Source organism: Astyanax mexicanus, chromosome 6 (genome assembly GCF_023375975.1).
Source record: "Astyanax mexicanus isolate ESR-SI-001 chromosome 6, AstMex3_surface, whole genome shotgun sequence".
Taxonomy (NCBI): domain Eukaryota; kingdom Metazoa; phylum Chordata; class Actinopteri; order Characiformes; family Acestrorhamphidae; genus Astyanax; species Astyanax mexicanus.
This window is the reverse complement of record NC_064413.1, coordinates 57,004,714-57,026,701: the sequence shown is the minus strand read 5'-3', so window position 1 is coordinate 57,026,701 and position 21,988 is coordinate 57,004,714. Positions and strand designations below refer to the sequence as shown.

At 40.7% G+C, this 21,988-nt stretch overlaps 4 protein-coding genes across 4 annotated transcripts; 2 read left to right on the top strand and 2 right to left on the bottom strand.

The window, feature by feature from the left end:
* The first annotated feature begins 237 nt into the window (after nucleotides 1-237).
* Nucleotides 238-7,432, top strand: mss51 (MSS51 mitochondrial translational activator). Its single transcript, XM_022685602.2, has 6 exons — nucleotides 238-341; nucleotides 2,645-2,782; nucleotides 2,875-2,999; nucleotides 3,206-3,769; nucleotides 4,762-4,855; nucleotides 5,093-7,432. Exons 1-6 carry the CDS (start codon nucleotides 325-327, stop codon nucleotides 5,292-5,294), a joined length of 1,140 nt encoding a protein of 379 aa, XP_022541323.2. The 5' UTR covers nucleotides 238-324; the 3' UTR covers nucleotides 5,295-7,432.
* LOC125802543 (histone-lysine N-methyltransferase 2D-like) lies at nucleotides 5,563-7,587 on the top strand. The gene is made up of 4 exons (XM_049480930.1): nucleotides 5,563-5,588; nucleotides 5,674-5,704; nucleotides 6,048-6,131; nucleotides 6,202-7,587. Exons 1-4 carry the CDS (start codon nucleotides 5,563-5,565, stop codon nucleotides 6,526-6,528), a joined length of 468 nt encoding a protein of 155 aa, XP_049336887.1. The 3' UTR covers nucleotides 6,529-7,587.
* Nucleotides 7,588-9,442: 1,855 nt separating this feature from the next.
* Nucleotides 9,443-10,672, bottom strand: LOC103029577 (myeloid-associated differentiation marker-like protein 2). The gene has a single exon (XM_007241811.3). The coding sequence runs from the start codon at nucleotides 10,585-10,587 to the stop codon at nucleotides 9,718-9,720; it is 870 nt and encodes a 289-aa protein (XP_007241873.2). The 5' UTR covers nucleotides 10,588-10,672; the 3' UTR covers nucleotides 9,443-9,717.
* A 7,013-nt stretch (nucleotides 10,673-17,685) lies between these two features.
* On the bottom strand, nucleotides 17,686-18,742 carry LOC103029259 (myeloid-associated differentiation marker-like protein 2). Its single transcript, XM_049480323.1, has one exon. It carries the CDS (start codon nucleotides 18,740-18,742, stop codon nucleotides 17,876-17,878), a length of 867 nt encoding a protein of 288 aa, XP_049336280.1. The 3' UTR covers nucleotides 17,686-17,875.
* Between the last annotated feature and the right edge of the window lie 3,246 nt (nucleotides 18,743-21,988).

Below are 21,988 nucleotides of genomic sequence, written 5' to 3'. Positions count from 1 at the left end.
ATTGATTTGAATTTAGTGCTTTTTGATAAATGTAATAAAGCATGAAAAATGTAATTATAAATGATATAAACTATATGTTTATTATATAACAAAATAGAAGGACCACCCCCACATCCCCCCACTACAGCTACAGCTAGAGAGCAGGAGTGTCTCTCCAGAAGCCTCTGGAAGGGTCTTGGGGTCGGGGGTGGGGGGGTGGGGGGGGTGGGCTATAAATTGCTGGAGGCCTGCTGGCAGCGCGAGAGTACAGATCCAAGAAGCGCGAGAGAACAGAACTCACACAGAGAGAGACAGACAGACATTACCCGGCCTACAGCTACCAGCATGACCGACACACACAGGTAAGAGACACTACGTCACACACACACACACACACACACACACACACAGGTAAGAGACACTACGTCACACACACACACACACACACACACACAGGTAAGAGACACTACGTCACACACACACACACACAGGTAAGAGACACTACGTCACACACACACACACACACACACACACACACACACACAGGTAAGAGACACTATGTCTCACACACACACACACACACACACAGGTAAGAGACACTATGTCTCACACACACACACACACAGACTGTCTCACATCTCAGAGAACTGATACAGGAGCTGAAGCTGAAAGAGTAAATATATCCCTCATAAATATCACTCTGTGTATAGTGTGTGTGTGTGTGTGTGTGTGTGTGTGAGGTACACTTTTGTGACGACCAAATGTCTTCAAAAGCGTATTCTAAATTGTCCTGGTGTTTAAGTGTGTAAGTGTGTGATTGTGCGCTCAGTGCAGTGTGTCCAGTGGACGGTGGTTTCCGGTTGAGAGTATGCAGTGTGTGATTGGCTGCCACTTCTCACCGTTGTGTGTGTGGATGAGTGCTGAGTGTAAATAACTGCGTGTGGAATGTGATTATAAAGTGGCCCTGGGTTTCTAGAAAGGAGCTATATAAGAGAAACTTCATTCATTCATTCATTCATTCATTCATTCATAGTAAAATCAGCTACAGTTATTATTATGTGAAGGAAGGGTCCTCAGAAGAATAGCAAAACCAAGTGTGTGAGTGTGAGTGTGAGTGTGTGTGTGTGTCTGTGTGTGTGTGTGTGTGTGTGTGTGTGTGTGTGTGTGTGTTGTTCTCTGAGAGGACACTCCAAAAACAGAAGCTGAAAATAGTCTGCAGACTCCAACACCTGTTACACAGGGTGTGTGTGTGTGTCTGTGTGTTGTGTGTGTGTCTATGTGTGTCTGTGTGTGTGTGTGTGTTGTATAAACTGCAGCAGCTGATTGGAGGACTGCCTGTCAATCAAGGAAGGACACTTTAACTCAACACAGCTGTTTTATTTACTGTTCAACCACACCAGTGATCTACAGAGTGATCTGAACTAACACAGTTTTTAGGAACATTTTTGCCGCTTAACAACCTGCACATCACACACATCCCACATTTGAATGAATGAATTAATAACAGGGTTATGCTTCTTACTTTTAGTACTACCAACACATTTAGAGCTTATGTACTTAATATTATCCATTAATATTAAGCTTTTAGTCTTGATAGTACCAGTGTTTAAGGCTTTTACACCCAGTTCTTCCAGTCTGTAGGAATTCCTTTATTAGTTTTACCAACTTTAATAACTCTTACAATTAGTAGTTACAGTTTTTAGAGATTTTACTTGTAGTGGTCATATTCATTAGAGCTATAAGTCTTTGTAGTGCTGTGTTTTAGATTTATACTCTTAGTAAACAGTGTTTAGGGCAGATGGTCTTGATAGTACCAGTCTCAAAGGCTTTTACACTCAGTTGTTCCAGTCTGTAGGAATTCCTTTATTAGTAGTACCAATCATAATGGCTTTTACAATTAGTAGTCACTAGTAGTTTTTAGGGTTTTCACTCTTAGTAGACCCAGTGTTTAAGCTTTAAGTCTTGCTAGTACCATTATTTAGGGCTCTTAAAATCAGTATTACTAGTCTGTAAGGCTCTTAAACTTAGTATTACCAGGCTTTAGGGTTCTTATACTTAGTATTACCAGTCTTTATGGCTCTTACACCAAATATTACAAGTTTTTAGGGCTCTTACACTTAATATTAATCAATCTTTATAGCTCGTACACTTAGTAATACCAGTCTTTAGGACTCTTACACTTCATATTAATTAGTCTTTATGGCTCTTACACTATTACTAGTCTTTAGGGTTCTTAGTCCTAGTATAACCAGTCTTAAACAACTTATTATTATCAGTCTTTAAGGCTCCTAAATGTAGTATTTTCAATCTATAAGGCTCAAACACTTAGTATTACTAGTCTTTTCAGCTCATGAATTTAGAATTACCAGCCTTTATGGCTCTTAAACTCAGTATTGTCAGACTTTTAGGGCTCTTATACTTAATATTATCAGCCTTTAGGGCTCTTTCTCTTAGTATTACCAATCTTTAGGGCCCCTACACTTAGTAATACCAGACTTTAGGGTGATTACACTTAGTAATACCAGTTATTAGGCTCCTACACTCAGTATTATCAGTCTTTGGAGCTCTTTCTCTTAGTAATACCAGTTATTAGGGCTCTCCTACTCTTTAGGTTCCAATCTTTGGGTTCTTATTATGTGATCTCTTTCTGTTTTTGCGGTTCTAGCGATGGTACCGACAGTAAGCCCCTGGCCTTCCGCAGTCAGAAGGAGATGTTTATGAAAATGGAGGAATCGTTTAAATTCTGCGCCAAATGTGGGAAAAAGCCTTCAGACACTGCAGACACTCTGAAACGCTGTGCCAGGTGAGGGATTCTGGGTGTTTTTGAAAACATCGGGTAGTGGAGATGCGTTTGGTTTTCAGTTGATTATCTCTTTTTCTGTCTCCCGTTTGCAGGTGTCTGAATGTATATTACTGCTGTAAGGACTGTCAGAAGGAGGACTGGTCCCTGCATAAGAAATTCTGTCCACAACTTCGTAAAGCTGCGATAGACAGACTCGTAGAGTGGCTCTTATATCAGGGTAAGGGTGCAGAGTGAGATAATCATATTCATTTTATTATGAATGGTTTAAACTTTCACAAAACACTAACTTTCACCATGGTATTCCCCAGGGCCCAGTCTTAGGGCCAATAGCTTTTAACACTTAGAAACAGTTAACATGTATTCTGACAGCTCTACTTCTTCTAGCTAACAGTTTCTCACCCAATGCACAATCTCACCCAATAGGAGACCTTCCCTTCCCCACAGAGGCGTGGTCTCGTCCCACCAAAGAGGTGCGGTCCTTTGAGGACTGGCTCTCCATGCAGGGTGACCTCACGCCCCGCCTTCAGCCCATCCTCTCCAGCCAGAACATGACAGACCTCTGGACCAATGCCTGCCGCCCACGGCCGGAGGAGGCGGAGCTTCGTGAGTCTGTGTGGCGAGTGTGCAGCGAGTTCTTTTCACGCCCGCTGACGATCGGAATGGCGATGCAGATGTACAGCCTGAACCCCTACTCACGCCCACTCACCATCCACGTGGTGGGAGCAGGAAACGCCGAGACCCTGGGGGCCCGAACCACCGACCTGGACGAGCTGAGCCGCATGTTTCCTGGGCACCAGGGCCTGGAGGTGGTGATGGTGGGGCCGGAAGTGGTGAAGAGCCCCATCATGAGGCCCCCGCTGAGGGCGTTTGGACCCAGAGGAAGGGTCTACATCAGCGCCTACAAGGGTCTGTACCACCAGTTCTGGGAGGAAGTCGTGGAGAAAGGGGAGGCGGCCAGACCGGACCTCGTGATCGGGTTTCACCCAGGTATGAACATGTATAAAACTGATTACTGCTATTATATGATTCAGGCATTGCTGACACAGATGTGCAAATTTACAACATGTAGGCACCTGTGGTACCTGTAGTCTTGCCAGTAGAATAAGACTTTCCGGAGCAGATGAGCCAACATGAAGCTCTTGGCTCCATGTCTAATGCCCAGATAAAACGACAAGAATTTTTGACCCGATTTTGAGCCAATTTTGTAAGAGCGAAATTCAGTGTTGCAAGCAACAAAGGTCCATGTAGTATGACAAAGCAGTAATTTTATGTGAGCGATGTCGTGCAATCACCCAACAAAAAGACTAGCATGTTAACTTTAGGTACTTCATCGCCTAGTTTGACATGCCTCACAACATGCTTCTTGGCGCTGACCAATAGCCATGATTCTTTGCCCCTCATTACATTTAGATTTAAGTCATTTAGCATACGCCTTTATCCAGAGTGACTTACAACAGTGCTTCATTGTTTCTTTAAAATATCCAGAGCTAGTTTGTAGAGACAAGGATCAAGAGATACACAGACAAAGCTTGATAATGTTTTTTTTAAGTTTAGTTTAGGAACTCTTTGAAAAGATCAGTCCTCAGTTGGCGTTTAAAGACCACGAGAGACTCTGGAAGCTGTTCTGACCTCCCAGTGGAAGTTGGTTCCACCAACTTTTATGCCTCCAGTACAGAGAAGAGTCGGTATGTTTGTTTTCCGTTGGTTATTCTGAGGGATTTTGGTTCGAGCTGAGTCGTACTGGAAGCTCTAAGAGATCTTGGTACAGATCTGGATTTGACCATTGCTCCTTATCTGCAATACATACAAACACATACAAGGACGTGGGCGATGAAGCAGTCTAGATGACAGGATGCTGCTTTTACACACCTGCAGACTCAGAAACACCTCCCTGTTTAGTGATCTGGATGGGTGAGGGAATGCTTTTGCCAATATAGTCAATATAGTGTGTGTGTGTGTGTGTTTTTGTGTGTTTGCAGGGTTTGAATCCAGTCAGAGTATGTCTGATGGCTGGTTGCCCACACTGCTGCTGCTGAGGGACTACAGTATCCCCACCTTCTTCACCATGAGCAGGTAAACACCTCAACAACCTCTGCAATCTTCAGTATCTCCCATTCAGCTTCACAGTGTGGACTTTTAGTGGAACTGTTGACCTGTCGGTTCAACCTGCAGAACCTACAACCAACCTGCAGAACCTACAGTAGACCAGACTACTGTAGATCCACCAGAGAAACCCAACTTTTATTGAAATCTGAAGTAGTACAATATACTAACCCTATTGTTAACCATCCTTCTCTCTCTCTCTCTCAGTGAGAGTGAGCTGCAGTATTCTCTGCAGATTCTGCTGGAGTTGGAGATGGACATTAAGGGAACCGGGCCGAACCCCTTCAGTTCCCAGAAGGCCGAGCAGGTGCAGTCCTGCCCCAACAAACAACCCAACTACTGTAACGCCTTCTATCTGCACTTCCAGGGCCTGCTGGAGACCGCCCTGGAGGAGGAGCTACAGGAGTAGAACCACAGAACCTCCAAAAAAACTACAAGACATACAGATTAGCTATAGAACCTTCAATAAGACCCTCCATTTGAACTGGAGATCTTTCAAAGAATCTGCAGAACCTCTCATAGAAATGTAGAAATTCCAGTACAGCTATTTACCCTTCAGTAGGCCCTCCATATAGATCCTCCAAAAGACCTTAAAGTAGACCCTCTGCAGAACCTTCAAAGGAACTGTAGAACTTATAGTAGAAGTGCAGAACCTCCAGTGTAGCTATTGACCCTCCATGCAGATCATCCACAAGACCTTCCAGTAGACCCTCTGCAGAACCTCCAAAAGACTCTCCTATAGACCCTCTGCAGAACCTCCAAAAGACTCTCCTATAGACCCTCTGCAGAACCTCCAATGGACCCTCCAATAGACCCTCTGCAGAACCTCCAAAAGACTCTCCTATAGACCCTCTGCAGAATCTCCAAAGGACCCTCCAATAGACCCTCTGCAGAATCTCCAAAGGACCCTCCTATAGACCCTCTGCAGAACCTCCAAAGGACTTTCAAATAGACCCTCTGCAGAACCTCCAAAAGACTCCCCTATAGACCCTCTGCAGAATCTCCAAAGGACCCTCCAATAGACCCTCTGCAGAACCTCCAAAAGACTCCCCTATAGACCCTCTGCATAACCTCCAAAGGACTCTCCTATAGACCGTCTGCAGAATCTCCAAAGGACCCTCCAATAGACATTCTGCAGAACCTCCAAAGGACCCTCCAATAGACATTCTGCAGAACCTCCAAAGGACCCTCCAATAGACCCTCTGCAGAACCTCCAAAGGACTCTCCTATAGACCCTCTGCAGAACCTCCAAAGGACTCTCCTATAGACCCTCTGCAGAACATTCAAAGGACTTTCCAATGGACCCTCTGCAGAACCTTCAAAGGACTTTCCAATGTACCCTCTGCAGAACCTCCAAAGGACTTTCCAATAGACCCTCTGCAGAACCTCCAAAGGACCCTCTAATAGACCCTCTGCAGAACCTCCAAAAGACCTTCCAATTCACCCTCTTGAAGTGGTCCTCCAATAGACCCTCTGCAGAACCTCCAAAGGACTCTCCTATAGACCCTCTGCCGAACCTTCAAAGGACTTTCCAATGGACCCTCTGCAGAAGCTCCAAAAGACTCTCCTATAGACCCTCTGTAGAACCTCCAAAGGACTCTCCAATAGATCCTCTGCAGAACCTTCAAAAGACCCTCCAATAGACCCTCTGCAGAACCTTCAAAGGACTCTCCTATAGACCCTCTGCAGAACCTCCAAAGGACTCTCCTATAGACCCTCTGCAGAACATTCAAAGGACTTTCCAATGGACCCTCTGCAGAACCTCCAAAGGACTCTCCTATAGACCCTCTGCAGAATCTCCAAAAGACTCTCCTATAGACCCTCTACAGAACCTCCAAAGGACTTTCCAATAGACCCTCTGCAGAACCTCCAAAGGACCCTCCAATAGATCCTCTGCAGAACCTTCAAAAGACCCTCCAATAGACCCTCTGCAGAACCTCCAAAGGACTCTCCTATAGACCCTCTGCAGAACCTCCAAAGGACTCTCCAATAGACCCTCTGCAGAACCTTTAAAGGACTTTCCAATGGACCCTCTGCAGAACCTCCAAAGGACTCTCCTATAGACCCTCTGCAAAACCTCCAAAGGACTCTACTATAGACCCTCTGTAGAACCTCCAAAAGACTCTCCAATAGACCCTCTGCAGAACCTCCAAAGGACTCTCCAATAGACCATCTGCAGAACCTCCAAAAGATCCTATAATAGACCCTCTGCAGAATCCTCAAAGGAACTGTAGAACCAATAGTGGAACTGCAGAACCTCCAGTTCAGCTATGTTCAACAGACTCTCCATAAGAACTGCAGAAGGGAAATGAACTGCAAAGGAACCTTCAGGGAACTACAGAACCTCTAGTAGAACTGCTCTCCCCCCAGTGGACCTATGGTACCATATTTTTACAGAATTTTGGAATGTTGAGTACAAATGTAAAACCTACACTTCACACTATGGTAGAACATCAACCTGACGTTTGATATCTTTTTTATTGATTGTATGGATTATGCTTGTTGTTTTATTGATTTTGTGGAACATAAAGGTTTATTGATTATTGATTATGTGGATTATGTGTGGACTCATTAGCACCACAGAGTTCTGGACGTTGGGTTCTCGCAGTGTTCTCCTGATTTGCATGGAGAGTGTATCTGGTGGAGGAGGGAAATGAGGAGTGTGAAGAGTGAGATAAGGAGAAGAGTAAAACTGAACCGTCCTGAACTCTCACTCTGTTCATCAAACTCATTCAACAACCTAGAAAAGACCATTGCAACCACCTGAGGTACAATATCAGCCACCTGATAACACCTAGTACTAATATTGTACTGACCCTATACCAATCACATTACAACACCACATAAATCACCTGGCAACCACCCAGCAGTAACATAGCAACACCATAGCAACCACCTGTTAATATCCTGTATGTTCATGGTCGTACTTGTGTTGATCACGCTTGTAGATTAGCTTAGACAAAAGCTAACCACACAATCTAAACTAAGTTTTGGTTTATAGAAGGTTTTCTGAATGTTACAGTTAACGTTCTTAGAATGTTCACTCGATAAAGTTTTCTGGATGTTTTAGAACATTTTTATTTAACGTCTTAATGTCATGGTAACATTACTTTAATGTTACTTGTATCACAGTGTTTTAATTTTTTAGTTTAGGGATTGTTACTTTTAATATTTCCAAGAAGTTAGTATTCGCCTAGCTGGGAACGTTATGTAAGAAACTTTCTTTTAATCTGTTCTCTGTAAGCTGGTCTACAATTATTTTAACATTAAATATATATAATTATATATATATGGACGTCTGATTGCCACTAAATCAGTCACACATCAGGTATTTAATTCTGAGTTTATTTATTGTAAAATTATAATTACATTTATAAAAATGTTTCCTATAATAAAAAATATCTCCCCCATAAACACAGTCAGTACAAAGGCTTTACAGCACTGACTTCCATTGTACTGTAAAGTAGGAACAGTGTGTTAAGATTTTATTCTAAGTCATTTTGGAACTTTATAATATATTGGTCTATTCTGTCTTCATCATCATCATCTTTATCATCATCTTAATCATAATCACACAACATAACACACTGACATACAGATTTGGTAAAAAAAAATACATTTCAGTATAACTTAAAAATATTTTGAGTTTTTTATGTGAACTGTATGAATCTGGATTTTTTAATGTTAAAATTGTAAGAAAATGTATTTTTTTAAACAGCAAATATCAGCACCTCACAAATTCAAAACAGAAATAAATGTGTTCTTAAAATTCACAAGAATGAATTATGCCATTATTTCGTTTATTAAAAGTCAGATACATTACATTTAAATATCAAAATTCAAATTTTCAGCTACATCTTCATCAAAGTGTCTTTTATGAAGCACAGAAAAGATTTCTCAGTGAGTAGTTTTAACTTTTTAACCCTCGGTTAATTATCTTGTCATTAATCATAATGCAAAAACTACGAAACTCGTTTTTTTATAAAAACTCAAGAACAATAATGAAGCAAAATATACAGGAATGTTTTATTTAAAAAGTTTTAAGAGTTCAGAAATCAATATTAGGTGGAATAACCCTGGTCTGATTTTTAATCACAGTTTTTTGCATCTCTGCATCATGTTCTCCTCCACCAGTCTTACACACTGCTTTTGGATAACTTTATGCTGCTTTACTCCTGGTGTAAAAATTCAAGCAGTTCAGTTTGGTGGTTTGATGGTTTGTGATCATCCATCTTCCTCTTGATTATATTCCAGAGGTTTTTAATTTGGTAAAATCAAAGAAACTCATCATTTTTAAGAGCTCTCTATTTTTGTCCAGAACTGTATATATGTATGTATGTATGTATACATAGCCATTTCTTTATCCTTAACTGTATAAGGATAAAAAATGCTCTTTAAAAGAGTGTAATTGTATTAATATGCTATTATATTACCATTATATCATTATCTTTATATATATATATATAGTGACATAAAATCAGGTCTTAAAATGAAATGACAATTTCATACATTGTAATTCATTTACAGACAATTTATTTTTATTATGTCAGTCCCAGCTTCAGTCAAGTTGTCTTGTATCGAAGTTTTTTATTTTTTCCAGTTAAATCTCATGGTGTTTTGGTTTGTCTGCTAGCGCCCCCTTCAGTACTGAGTGTTTAACCACCGCTAAAAGAAGATGTAAGTTTGCAGGTTGAGTTTGTACAGGAGTTGGCGTTGGCTGTTGTGTTGAATATAGTTTATTACTGATCGTTAACACCTGTAAGGGTTACTGGGATTTGTAGTTTCGTAGTTTATGAAATCCAGAGCGATGGCGATCCAGATGCTCTCTGCTTTCAGATACGTTTATAAAGAGCAATCACCGACAAGATCAGGTCCACCACATATAACGCTAAGTTCACGTACGTCAGCACCGTGGCGGCGTTCAGGTCGTGAAAGCGCCGGTCATGCTTCCTGTTGGTGTGGGCGGGGCCAACGTTGTAATTTTTGTAGGCGAAGATTGGCCAGATGATGGCAGCAGACACGTACAGCGCCACGGCGACGATGTTAAAAATCACCTCCAGTCTGTCCAGAGCGAAGCAGAGCAACCCCCCAAGAAGCTTAATCAGGTGGATCAGGATGATCAGCACCGGCACCGGGAAACAAACTACGTAGACCACAATGCACCACACCATGGCGGCAGGCTTGTGGTGCTTCTCCACACCCATGAAGTAGTCGGTTACCGAGGCCAGGAGAACGCAGGCCACCAAGCTTTCAGCAAAACGCAGGAGTCCTCTCAGGTTGGAGAGGTAACCGCTGGGGCACTTCAGCTTGGCCATCACCGCGTCCACCGTGTACAGAACGAACGCTATGATGGAGCAAATCGCACAGAAGATGTCGCCCAGGCAGGCCAAGCGTCCGCAAACGAAGATGATGCAGTAGATCAAAGAAGCTACCAGCAGCATGGCTGAAACCTGGAGATAAAGTCCACAGACTAGATCTGCCCAGCTGTGCTTCAGCACGATCAACTCCACGATCTTATCACAGAGGAACATCTCCAGCAGGAAGATCACCACAGCCACGACCAGTCCAAACGTCCACACAAACTCGCACCAGATACCGAACGGGTTAGCCATTTTACCCCGGAACATCGGGATCAGCAGAGCCAAGCCACAAAACACGCCCTTGAGAATCTTCAGAAAACAGGACAGACTGCAGATACCCATGATCCTCCCAACTCCAGTGATACAGCCTGTGGTTTACAGATGTTTCGTTCTGAAGTTAGTAAAATTAGTTTGGTCTTCAGCTTTTAGTCAGAAGCTTGAAAGACCCTGGAAGCTAGGAGAGTCTTCAGTCTGAAGATCAGTTGGTTCTTAACTTAGAAGTCCTCTGTCCTTTATGAAGTTTGGAGGATCGGTGGAATTTTAAGCTAAAATGAGGTTATTTCTAAGAAGAAGCGTTGGAAGATCATTGGAGTCTTCAGCTTGAAGATGGTTCTATATGAATCCTAGAAGATCAGTGGTGTTCCGAGGTTGGAGTTGGTTCTTTCAGAAGCTTTGGAAGATCAGTAGGGCTCGTCAACTTGATGTTAGTTCTTTCTAAAGTTCTTTAGCAAGGAAGATCGATGGATTATCTAGCTTGAAGTTGTTTCGTTCTAAAGTTTGGTAGATCAACTGGGTCTTCAGTTGGAAGTGTGGTAGATCAGTGGTGTCCTCGGTTTGAAGTCTGTAGTTTCTGATGCGTGTTGGATCAGTTGGGTCTTCAGCTCGGAGACGTATGTAGGTGTGGTTGGGGGTGGGACGTGGTTGGGAGGTGGTTGGGAGTTGGTTGGCTCTGCAGGCTCCTTCTTATCTGGTGTGAAGGTGTAACGGTTATCTTATAACTGCTGTAATTGCTCACTTCTTAAGAACTGTTTTACATAAACACTTAGACTACAGTAGACCGTGTGGGGATGGAGGTGTGCGGTGAAACTGAATTACTACCCGTCACTACCTCCATTCTGCTTCCAAACACTGCACTTAGAAACCATTTGGAAATCCTTTAATCTGTTTAAATGAGGAAAGGCCAAAATTCTGGAAACTGAAGGTCTGAAACAGATATTTTACATCACTGATATAATTTAATAAAAATCTCATGAACAGTTTGTAGCGTTTTTAGATAAATAATGCACAAAATCTGTGTTTCCGGATGGTTATGGTTGCTGCGCTTGCGCAGATCTCTACATTGCGGGAGTGCTTCCCCACTAGCTAATTGGCTTTTGTTGAAAGTTGGACGTGTGTTTGGGATCGTTATCATGATGGAAAACTGTGGCCCAGTTCCTGGAGGCGGGGATCATGCTCTGCTTTAGAAGGTCACAGTACATGTTGAATTCAGCCCCAGATCATGATGCTACCACCACCATGCTTCATTCTAACCAAGAGACATTTGTCTTAATACACCTCACCAGAAAGCCTCTACACATGCTGTTCACCATCTGAGACAAACAACTTCATTCTGCTCTTGTTAGACCACAGGAAATTGTTTATGTCACATGAGCCTTTATATGGTACATATATTATACATGTTATGCTAAAGGTTATATATTAAAGATTATAAAATTGCATGTCGTAGTGATCTTCACATCCTCCAAAACAAATGTGAGTTAAATGTTATTTTTTGTTTAAGTTTATACAAATAAAACAGCCTAGGTTTAAATTGAGCCAAAATATAATAGAAAAGTTTTTGGACACACCCACTGTCAATAACACAACTGTAGGGCTAAACAAACACTACCCCAACACTACCATAACACTACTCTAACACTACCGTGACATTACCCTTACTCTACTCTTAACACATCAGCACTGCCCAAACGCTACCCAAACACTGCCACAACACTACCCCAGCAATATTCTAACTCCACTGTAATACTGCCCAAACACTACCAAATAAACTACCCTAACAATATCCTAACACTACTTTTACACTAACCAAAATCTACTCTAACACTACTCTTATGCTACCCTAAAGCTACCCCAGCAATATTCTAATATCACTCTAATACTACACAAACACTACCCACAAATAACCCCAACGATATCCTAACACTACTCTTATACTACCCAAAAAACTACTCTAACTCTACTCTAACACTATCCTAACCCCAATGCTACTCTAACACTAGTCAACACTACACTGATACTACCCCAACACTACTCAAACACTACCCCAACATTACCCAATGCAACCCCAACGCTACCACAGCAATATCCTAACACCACCTAATACTACCTAGATACTACCCTAACATTGCCACAATACTACTCTAACACTACCGCAATACTACTCTAAAACTACTGCAATACTACCCTAACACTACTGCAATACTACTCTAAAACTACTGCAATACTACCCTAACACTACTGCAATACTACTCTAACACTACCGCAATACTACCCTAACACTGCCACAATACTACCCTAACACTACTCAAACACTACCCCAACATTACCCAATGCAACCCCAACGCTACCACAGCAATATCCTAACACCACCTAATACTACCTAGATACTACCCTAACACTACCGCAATACTACCCTAACACTGCCACAATACTACCCTAACACTACCGCAATACTACTCTAAAACTACTGCAATACTACCCTAACACTGCCACAATACTACCCTAACACTACCGCAATACTACTCTAAAACTACCGCAATACTACCCTAAAACTACTGCAATACTACCCTAACACTACTGCAATACTACTCTAACACTACCGCAATACTACCCTAACACTGCCACAATACTACCCTAACACTACCGCAATACTACTCTAAAACTACTGCAATACTACCCTAACACTACTGCAATACTACTCTAACACTACCGCAATACTACCCTAACACTACCGCAATACTACCCTAACACTGCCACAATACTACCCTAACACTACCGCAATACTACTCTAACACTACCGCAATACTACCCTAACACTGCCACAATACTACCCTAACACTACTGCAACACTACTGCAATACTACCCTAAAACTACTGCAATACTACCCTAACACTACTGCAATACTACTCTAACACTACCGCAATACTACTCTAAAACTACCGCAATACTACCCTAACACTACCGCAATACTACTCTAACACTACCGCAATACTACCCTAACACTGCCACAATACTACCCTAACACTACTGCAATACTACCTAACACTACCGCAATACTACTCTAACACTACCGCAATACTACCCTAACACTGCCACAATACTACCCTAACACTACTGCAATACTACCCTAACACTACCGCAATACTACCCTAACACTACTGCAACACTACTGCAATACTACCCTAACACTACCGCAATACTACTCTAACACTACCGCAATACTACCCTAACACTACTGCAATACTACCCTAACACTACTGCAATACTACCCTAACACTACCGCAATACTACCCTAACACTACCGCAATACTACCCTAACACTACCGCAATACTACCCTAACACTACTACAATACTACCGCAATACTACCCTAACACTACTGCAATACTACCCTAACACTACCGCAATACTACCCTAACACTACCGCAATACTACCCTAACACTACCGCAATACTACCCTAACACTACTGCAACACTACTGCAATACTACCCTAACACTACTGCAATACTACTCTAACACTACTGCAATACTACCCTAACACTACTGCAATACTACCCTAACACTACCGCAATACTACCCTAACACTACCCTAACACTACTGCAATACTACTCTAACACTACCGCAATACTACCCTAACACTACTGCAATACTACCCTAACACTACCGCAATACTACCCTAACACTACCGCAATACTACCCTAACACTACCGAAATACTACCCTAACACTACTGCAATACTACCCTAACACTACCGCAATACTACTCTAAAACTACTGCAATACTACCCTAACACTACCGCAATACTACCCTAACACTACCGCAATACTACTCTAAAACTACTGCAATACTACCCTAACACTACTGCAATACTACCCTAACACTGCCACAATACTACCCTAACACTGCCACAATACTACCCTAACACTGCCACAATACTACCCTAAAACTACTGCAATACTACCCTAACACTACTGCAATACTACCCTAACACTACTGCAATACTACTCTAACACTACCGCAATACTACCCTAACACTACTGCAACACTACTGCAATACTACCCTAACACTACCGCAATACTACCCTAACACTACTGCAATACTACCCTAACACTACTGCAATACTACCCTAACACTACCGCAATACTACCCTAACACTACCGCAATACTACCCTAACACTACTGCAATACTACCGCAATACTACCCTAACACTACTGCAATACTACTCTAACACTACTGCAATACTACCCTAACACTACTGCAATGCTACCCTAACACTACTGCAATACTACCCTAACACTACTGCAATACTACCCTAACACTACCGCAATACTACCCTAACACTACCCTAACACTACTGCAATACTACCCTAACACTACCGCAATACTACCCTAACACTACTGCAATACTACCCTAACACTACCGCAATACTACCCTAACACTACCCTAACACTACTGCAATACTACCCTAACACTACCGCAATACTACCCTAACACTACCCTAACACTACTGCAATACTACCCTAACACTACCGCAATACTACCCTAACACTACCCTAACACTACTGCAATACTACTCTAACACTACCGCAATACTACCCTAACACTACCGCAATACTACTCTAAAACTACTGCAATACTACCCTAACACTACTGCAATACTACCCTAACACTACTGCAATACTACCCTAACACTACCGCAATACTACCCTAACACTACTGCAATACTACCCTAACACTACCGCAATACTACCCTAACACTACCGCAATACTACCCTAACACTACCGCAATACTACCCTAACACTACTGCAATACTACCCTAACACTACCCTAACACTACCGCAATACTACCCTAACACTACTGCAATACTACCCTAACACTACCGCAATACTACCCTAACACTACCGCAATACTACTCTAAAACTACTGCAATACTACCCTAACACTACCGCAATACTACCCTAACACTACCGCAATACTACCCTAACACTACCGCAATAATACCCTAACACTACCGCAATACTACCCTAACACTGCCACAATACTACTTTAACACTACAACATTACTACCTCCACACTACCCGTCGCTACCCCGAAAATACCCAAACACTACCCAAAACCACCATACCACTAGCCTAACCCTACCCAAAGCTACCCCAACACTACCCCAGCACTACACCAACACTAAAAGAAGATAGAATCAGCCCAGCAGAATTTTGATATGTGTACAAGTAGTATATGAGTAGTATATGAGTAGTTTATGAGTATTATCATACGTTTAGTAAAGAACCCATGACTGTAATTTCCCTTCGCTCATTATAAAGTGTTATAAAGTGTTTCGTTATGCTAATAACCTGCAGTGGACAGAGCGCTGTTTACTCAGTCTGATAGGAAAATGATTTTACACTCAGAGTCCTGCAGACAGTCCTGACAACTCATCTCTTACTCCAGCAGATTAAACAGCTTAAAGTACATAGCAAACATCCTGCTGAGTTATATACTGTATTATATCTTAGACTAAAGCTTGAGTTCAGAGCTGCTCTCCGGTGATGGAGAATTTCAGAGTTTATTCAGTTAGGTTGATTCACCTTTACTGCTTTGTTGCAATTTAAAGCTAATATTTGCACACACATTATTTTCCCCATTTTTTATGAATATTACATAAATTAAACAACAGAGACACGCTAAAATAAAGAAATGTCTGCTCAATATTTCTTAGTTCACTAACTAAAATCTACATCTTTCCTATTGGCTCCTGGCATCATTTATCAGCCCTCGTCTCTCTGAGTTGTTTATGATGCTGCACATGAAACTCTTCCTCATTCTCTGCAGCAGCTAGTAAAAGAAAATATTCAGAAAAACGAGTCGATCAGGAAAAGCAGCGTGTCTACATCAACCCGTGAATTAGTATTCATGGCCACACCCACCTCGTTGATTTCTGAACTCTTAAAACTTTATGAATATGAACTTGTTTTCTTTGCATTATTTGAGTTCTGAAAGCTCTGCATCTTTTTTGTTATTTCAGTCATTTCTCATTTTCTGTAAATAAATGCTCTAAATGAGAATATTTTTATTTGGAATTTGGGAGAAATGTTGTCTGTAGTTTATAGAATAAAACAACAATGTTCATTTTACTCAAACATAAACCTATAAATAGCAAAATCAGAGAAACTGATTCAGAAACTGAAGTGATCTCTTATATTTTATACAGAGCTGTATATGAGGGTGAGCTGTAATAGTGGGGATTATCTTTGAAGCCCTTTTGGGTCCCATTAAAACACATACAGTGACCCTCACATGAGCACGTCAGAGGGAAAATTACATAAATATTTTTATTGTTACTTTTACATGTGTTTAAGACATTTTTAACTAAGAGTGTAATAATAATAATAATAATAATAATAATAATATGGTTACCACAACAGCAACAACAATCATCATTTTCTTTGTTTTCAAAATGTGATATTTTAATAAAAAGTCAGTAACAGCAGAGATAGAAATTAAAATAATGAAAGAACAATAACTATAAAGACAATCTAGTAAAATAAAAATAAATAAAATATAAAAATAAATAAAAAAATTAACAACAAAAAGTCACCATTACACAAGCAGACAAAAATATATATCTGTGTTCTATCATCTATAGTAAAAGTATAGTAAATTGGGAACATGTAAATTACTGTTCTAGATATATCTTTAAGCTCTTTACTACTAAAGCTAGAACAATAACAGTAATAACTGAAGGATAAAACGATCTAATATTATTAGAAATTCATTCTGGATATTAATGTTATTAGAACTTCATACCGGATATTCATATTACTTGAGCTTCTTACTGGATAGTAATGTTATTCGAGCTTCATACTAGATATGAATGTAATTAGAATTTATTCTGAATATTAGTGTTATTAGAACTTCATACTGGAAAAGAATGTTATTAGAAATTCATACTGGATACTCATATTACATGAGCATCATACTGGAAATTAATGTTATTTGAAATTCACACTGGATATGACTATTATTAGAATTCATACTGAATATTAAGGTTATTAGAAATTCATACTGAAAATTCATATTACTTCAGCTTTATACTGGATATGAATTTTGTTAGAACTTCATACTGGATATTAAGGTATTAGAACATCATACTGGGTATTAGAAGTTCATTCTAAATAGGAATGCAATTAGAAATTCACCCTGGTTATCAATATTATTAGAAGTTTGTACAGGAAATGTTATTAGAACTGGATATGATCGTTATTTGAGCTTCATACTGGATATGATCGTTATTTGAGCTTCATACTGGATATGATCGTTATTAGAGCCTCATACTGGCTGCGTGTTCTAGGGCTTCTTGAAGCCGCAGAGTCCGAGGCAGGTGAAGACGAGGTCGAGGATGAAGAAGAGCAGGTTCAGGTAGGTGAAGAAGGTGACGGTGAACTGGATGCTCCAGATGCAGCTGTTCCCGGGGCAGTGTTTGGGCCGGGGGTTGTCCCGGAAGCTGTAGACGGGCCAGAGGACGGCGGCGAGGACGTAGAGCAGCACCGAGACGATGAGGAAGATCAGGACCAGCCGGTCGATGTTGAAGGGGAGGCAGCTCTTCAGCTTGGTGAAGATGTTGGTGACGATGATGACGGGGATGATGGGGAACGGGATGACGTAGGCCACGATGCAGACGTACAGCGCCGGCCTCCCCCTGTAGCCGATCAGAGAGACGTAGATGATGCAGCTGACGAAGGCCTCCAGGACCTTCAGGAACCCCGGCAGAGCTGCCACGTAGGTGGCAGACCGGCTGGAGTCCCGCTTGTCCCGGAATGTCTCGATGCAGTACAGGACGCAGGTGATGCAGGCCAGGATGGTCACCGCCAGACCCCACGGGCTCCTGATGTGGGCGTAGAAGTTCCCGAAGACCACGGCGCAGGCGAAGGTGGTCAGCGACGACATCATGGCCATGCCGGTGGTGAAGTCGTCCCAGTCCATGCACATGTAGAGGATGAGCTTGTGGATGAGCAGAGTCTCGATGATGGTGATGAAGAGGGTCAGCAGGGGGCACAGACCCCAGATCACCATGCAGTAGATCCAGTAGGTGTGAGACGGCTGGCTCCGGATGGCGCTCACGATGAAGGTCACCACGCTCATTATCACCTGCAGCATGTGCAGCGCACCGCGGGAACTGGTGAGCGCTGACGGCGTGAACTTTATCTTATCCATCCTGGAACAGGTGAAGGTAGTGTCAGTAACACTGAATCAGCAGGAAGAGAGAGTAGTGCATTATCACTACTATCAGTACTATCAGTACTAGTACTAGTAGCAGTACTATTAGTTCTAAACAAAGTAGTAGTAGTAGGAGGAGCAAAAATATTGCTTTTAGAAGTAGTGTTATCAGCAGCAGAAATATTCATACTATAAATAGTAGTAGCAGAAGAACTACTAATACTAGAAATAGCATACTCTGCACCAGTAACATTAGTGCATTAATACTAAAAGTAATAGCGATAGAAGTAGCAGAAGTACTACATAATAATATTAGTTCCATACGTAGGCATAGAAGTAGCACAACTACTAGTAATAGAAATAGAAATTATAATTATAATAATAACAACAGTAATGTTAAAAAGATTTTGCTGGATAATCAGCAGTGCTACAACTTCTAGTACGTAGTAGTAGTAACAGCAGTACTATTCATACTAGAACTAGTGGTGGCAGCAGAACTAGCATATTCTGCAGCAGTAACATTAATGCATTAGTACTAAAATTAATTAGTGATAGCAGAAGTACTACATAATTATATTAGTTCCAAAAGACGTAGTAGAACTACTGGTACAATAAATAGTTGTTAAAGGTTTTGATGGAAAAAAAATCAGCTGTACTACAACTTTTAAGTCAGTACGTAGTAGTAGACGTAACAGCAGTACTGTTCACACTAGAAATAGTAGTAGCAGCAGAACTACTAAGACTAAAAATAGCAATTGCTGCAAGAGTAATCTTGGTACTAAATGTAGTACTAGAAGTAGTTCAATCAATAATTACTAATACAACTAGTAGCATTGGTAGTATTAGAAATAGCAGTAGATGTATGAGTAGTACTAAAAATTGTAATAAAAGCAGCAGTAATGTTACTAATAGATGTTGCTGGAAAATCAGCAATACTACAACTTCAGTTAGTACATAGAAGCCGTAACAGTAGTACTATTCATACTAGAACCAGAACTAATAGCACTTAAACAGCAGCAATATTACTTGTACTAGAAATTATGTACAGTACTACTCATACTAGAAATAGTAGTAGCAACAGAACTATAGTATAGCATATTCTTTTGCAGAAACATACTAAAAGTACTAAAAGTAATAGTGATAGAAGTAGCAGAAGTACCATTAGCAAGAACTAGTAGCAATAACTAGTAGTAGCAGCAAAATGTGGTATCCGTAGAACTAGAAACTGTAACAGCAGCAGGGCTACTAAAAGATGTTGCTGGAAAATGAGCAGTACTACAATCTTAAGTTACAAATAGTAATAGTAGTAACAGCAGTATTACTATTACTACAAATCATAATGGTGTTAATAGTTCTTCTAGTACTAGAATTGGTATTAACAGAATTAATAGTACCAGCAGTACTTTTAGTACTAAAAGTATAGGTAGTAGTAGCAATATCTTATTACTATTACACTGGTTGATGTAATGGTAGCAGCAGTTATATTAGTACTAACAGTAAAACCTTAGTAGTAATTATAACAATAACACTACTGTTAGTAGAAGTAGTTCAAATAGTACTTCTAAACTAAAATTAGCAATATAAACACTGTAAATTTCTCAGTTTTACCTCAGAAACTGGAGACACAGCTGGACTGAACAGCTGAAGATGCTTCTCTCTGTGTCTCTCTCTCTGTTTTACATAGCTGTAGAACAGTCTTCAGACTTCAGTTCTCTTATCTGACGCTCCTCAGATGTATCGGATCGTTTGTATGGAAATCCAGAGCTGAGTAAATACAGATCCGTTCAGCTCCTTTAGAACCAGATCATTTGACTAAAATCCACTTTATAACTGTTTATTCTCAAACATTTCTCAACGTTTTTGTTCAAGCTCTGTAATAAATGAAGAGAGCACTTCAGTTTCTGAATCAGTTTCTCTGATTTTGCTATTTATAGGTTTATGTTTGAGTAAAATGAACATTGTTGTTTTATTCTATAAACTACAGACAACATTTCTCCCAAATTACAAATAAAAATATTCTCATTTAGAGCATTTATTTACAGAAAATGAGAAAAAGATGCAGAGCTTTCAGACCTCAAATAATGCAAATAAATCAATATTTGGTGGAATAATCCTGTTTTTTAATCACAGTTTTTTTCTATGTATCTTGGCATCATGTTCTCCTCCACCAGTCTTACACACTGCTTTTGGATAACTTTATGCTGCTTTACTCCTGCTGCAAAAATTCAAGCATTTTCCTCTTGATTATATTCCAGAGGTTTTCAATTTGGTAAAATCAAAGAAACTCCATCATTTTTAAATAAGCTGTATAGTATGCTTTACTGTAAAAGTTGGGTTAGTACTGATTACAAACACCACAGCAACCACCTGGGGCGGAATAACATCTACAACATTAATAATCTAGACTACCAAAGCAACTGGCTAAGTCATGGCCTCTTGACGGAAAACAAACCAGTCACCTAGCAACTGCATAGCAACCACTAGTGTGCCACAAAGTAAGCTCAACCACCAAGGAAAAGCATAAAAACAACTTTTAAAAAATCATATCAACCACCTAGTAACCCTTTGCAACAGCTTAGAAAACATCAGAAGTTATTACATAATGACCAAATGGGTACCACAGTACCAGCTGGCAACAGCATAGCAACCACCTAGAGCAGCTTGGCAATTACATAGTTATCAATCTGTGATATCACAGCCACTAGCCACTTAGCAACACCCTATCATCCACTGGAGCAGCATAGTAACACCCTAGCAACCACCTAGACATTCTCAGGTGAGAGGTTTAAATACTTAAATCACATTCATCACCGCACTGCCCTCTGGGGTGCACAATTAAAGATAAGCGTCACCCAGAATTCACACTCACTCTTTATTGTTCACTATACAATAGCGCCCCTGGTGATCAATAAATGCTGGTTCTGTGGAAATGAGTAGGTGCAGCTGTAGTTCCACTGCCAGCCAGCAGAGGGGGCTAAAAGCTCATTTGTAACTAATCACTGCATTCCAGATCAATAATCCCAGCCTGACTGATCAGATTTGCAGAGTTGATCAATAGAAAGAGATATGGATTAGTAAAAACAGAGGAAGGATTTAATAAGAGTTAATCTCCTTTTCTCTCTTTTTCAATTTTTTTTCTCTACTTTCTTGTGTCTTTTAATGTGTCTTTGCTACCGTAACGACGGGAAAAGTACATCTTGCTTGGCTCAAAAAGTGCAAAAGTCATGTACTTATTGTCTTAAT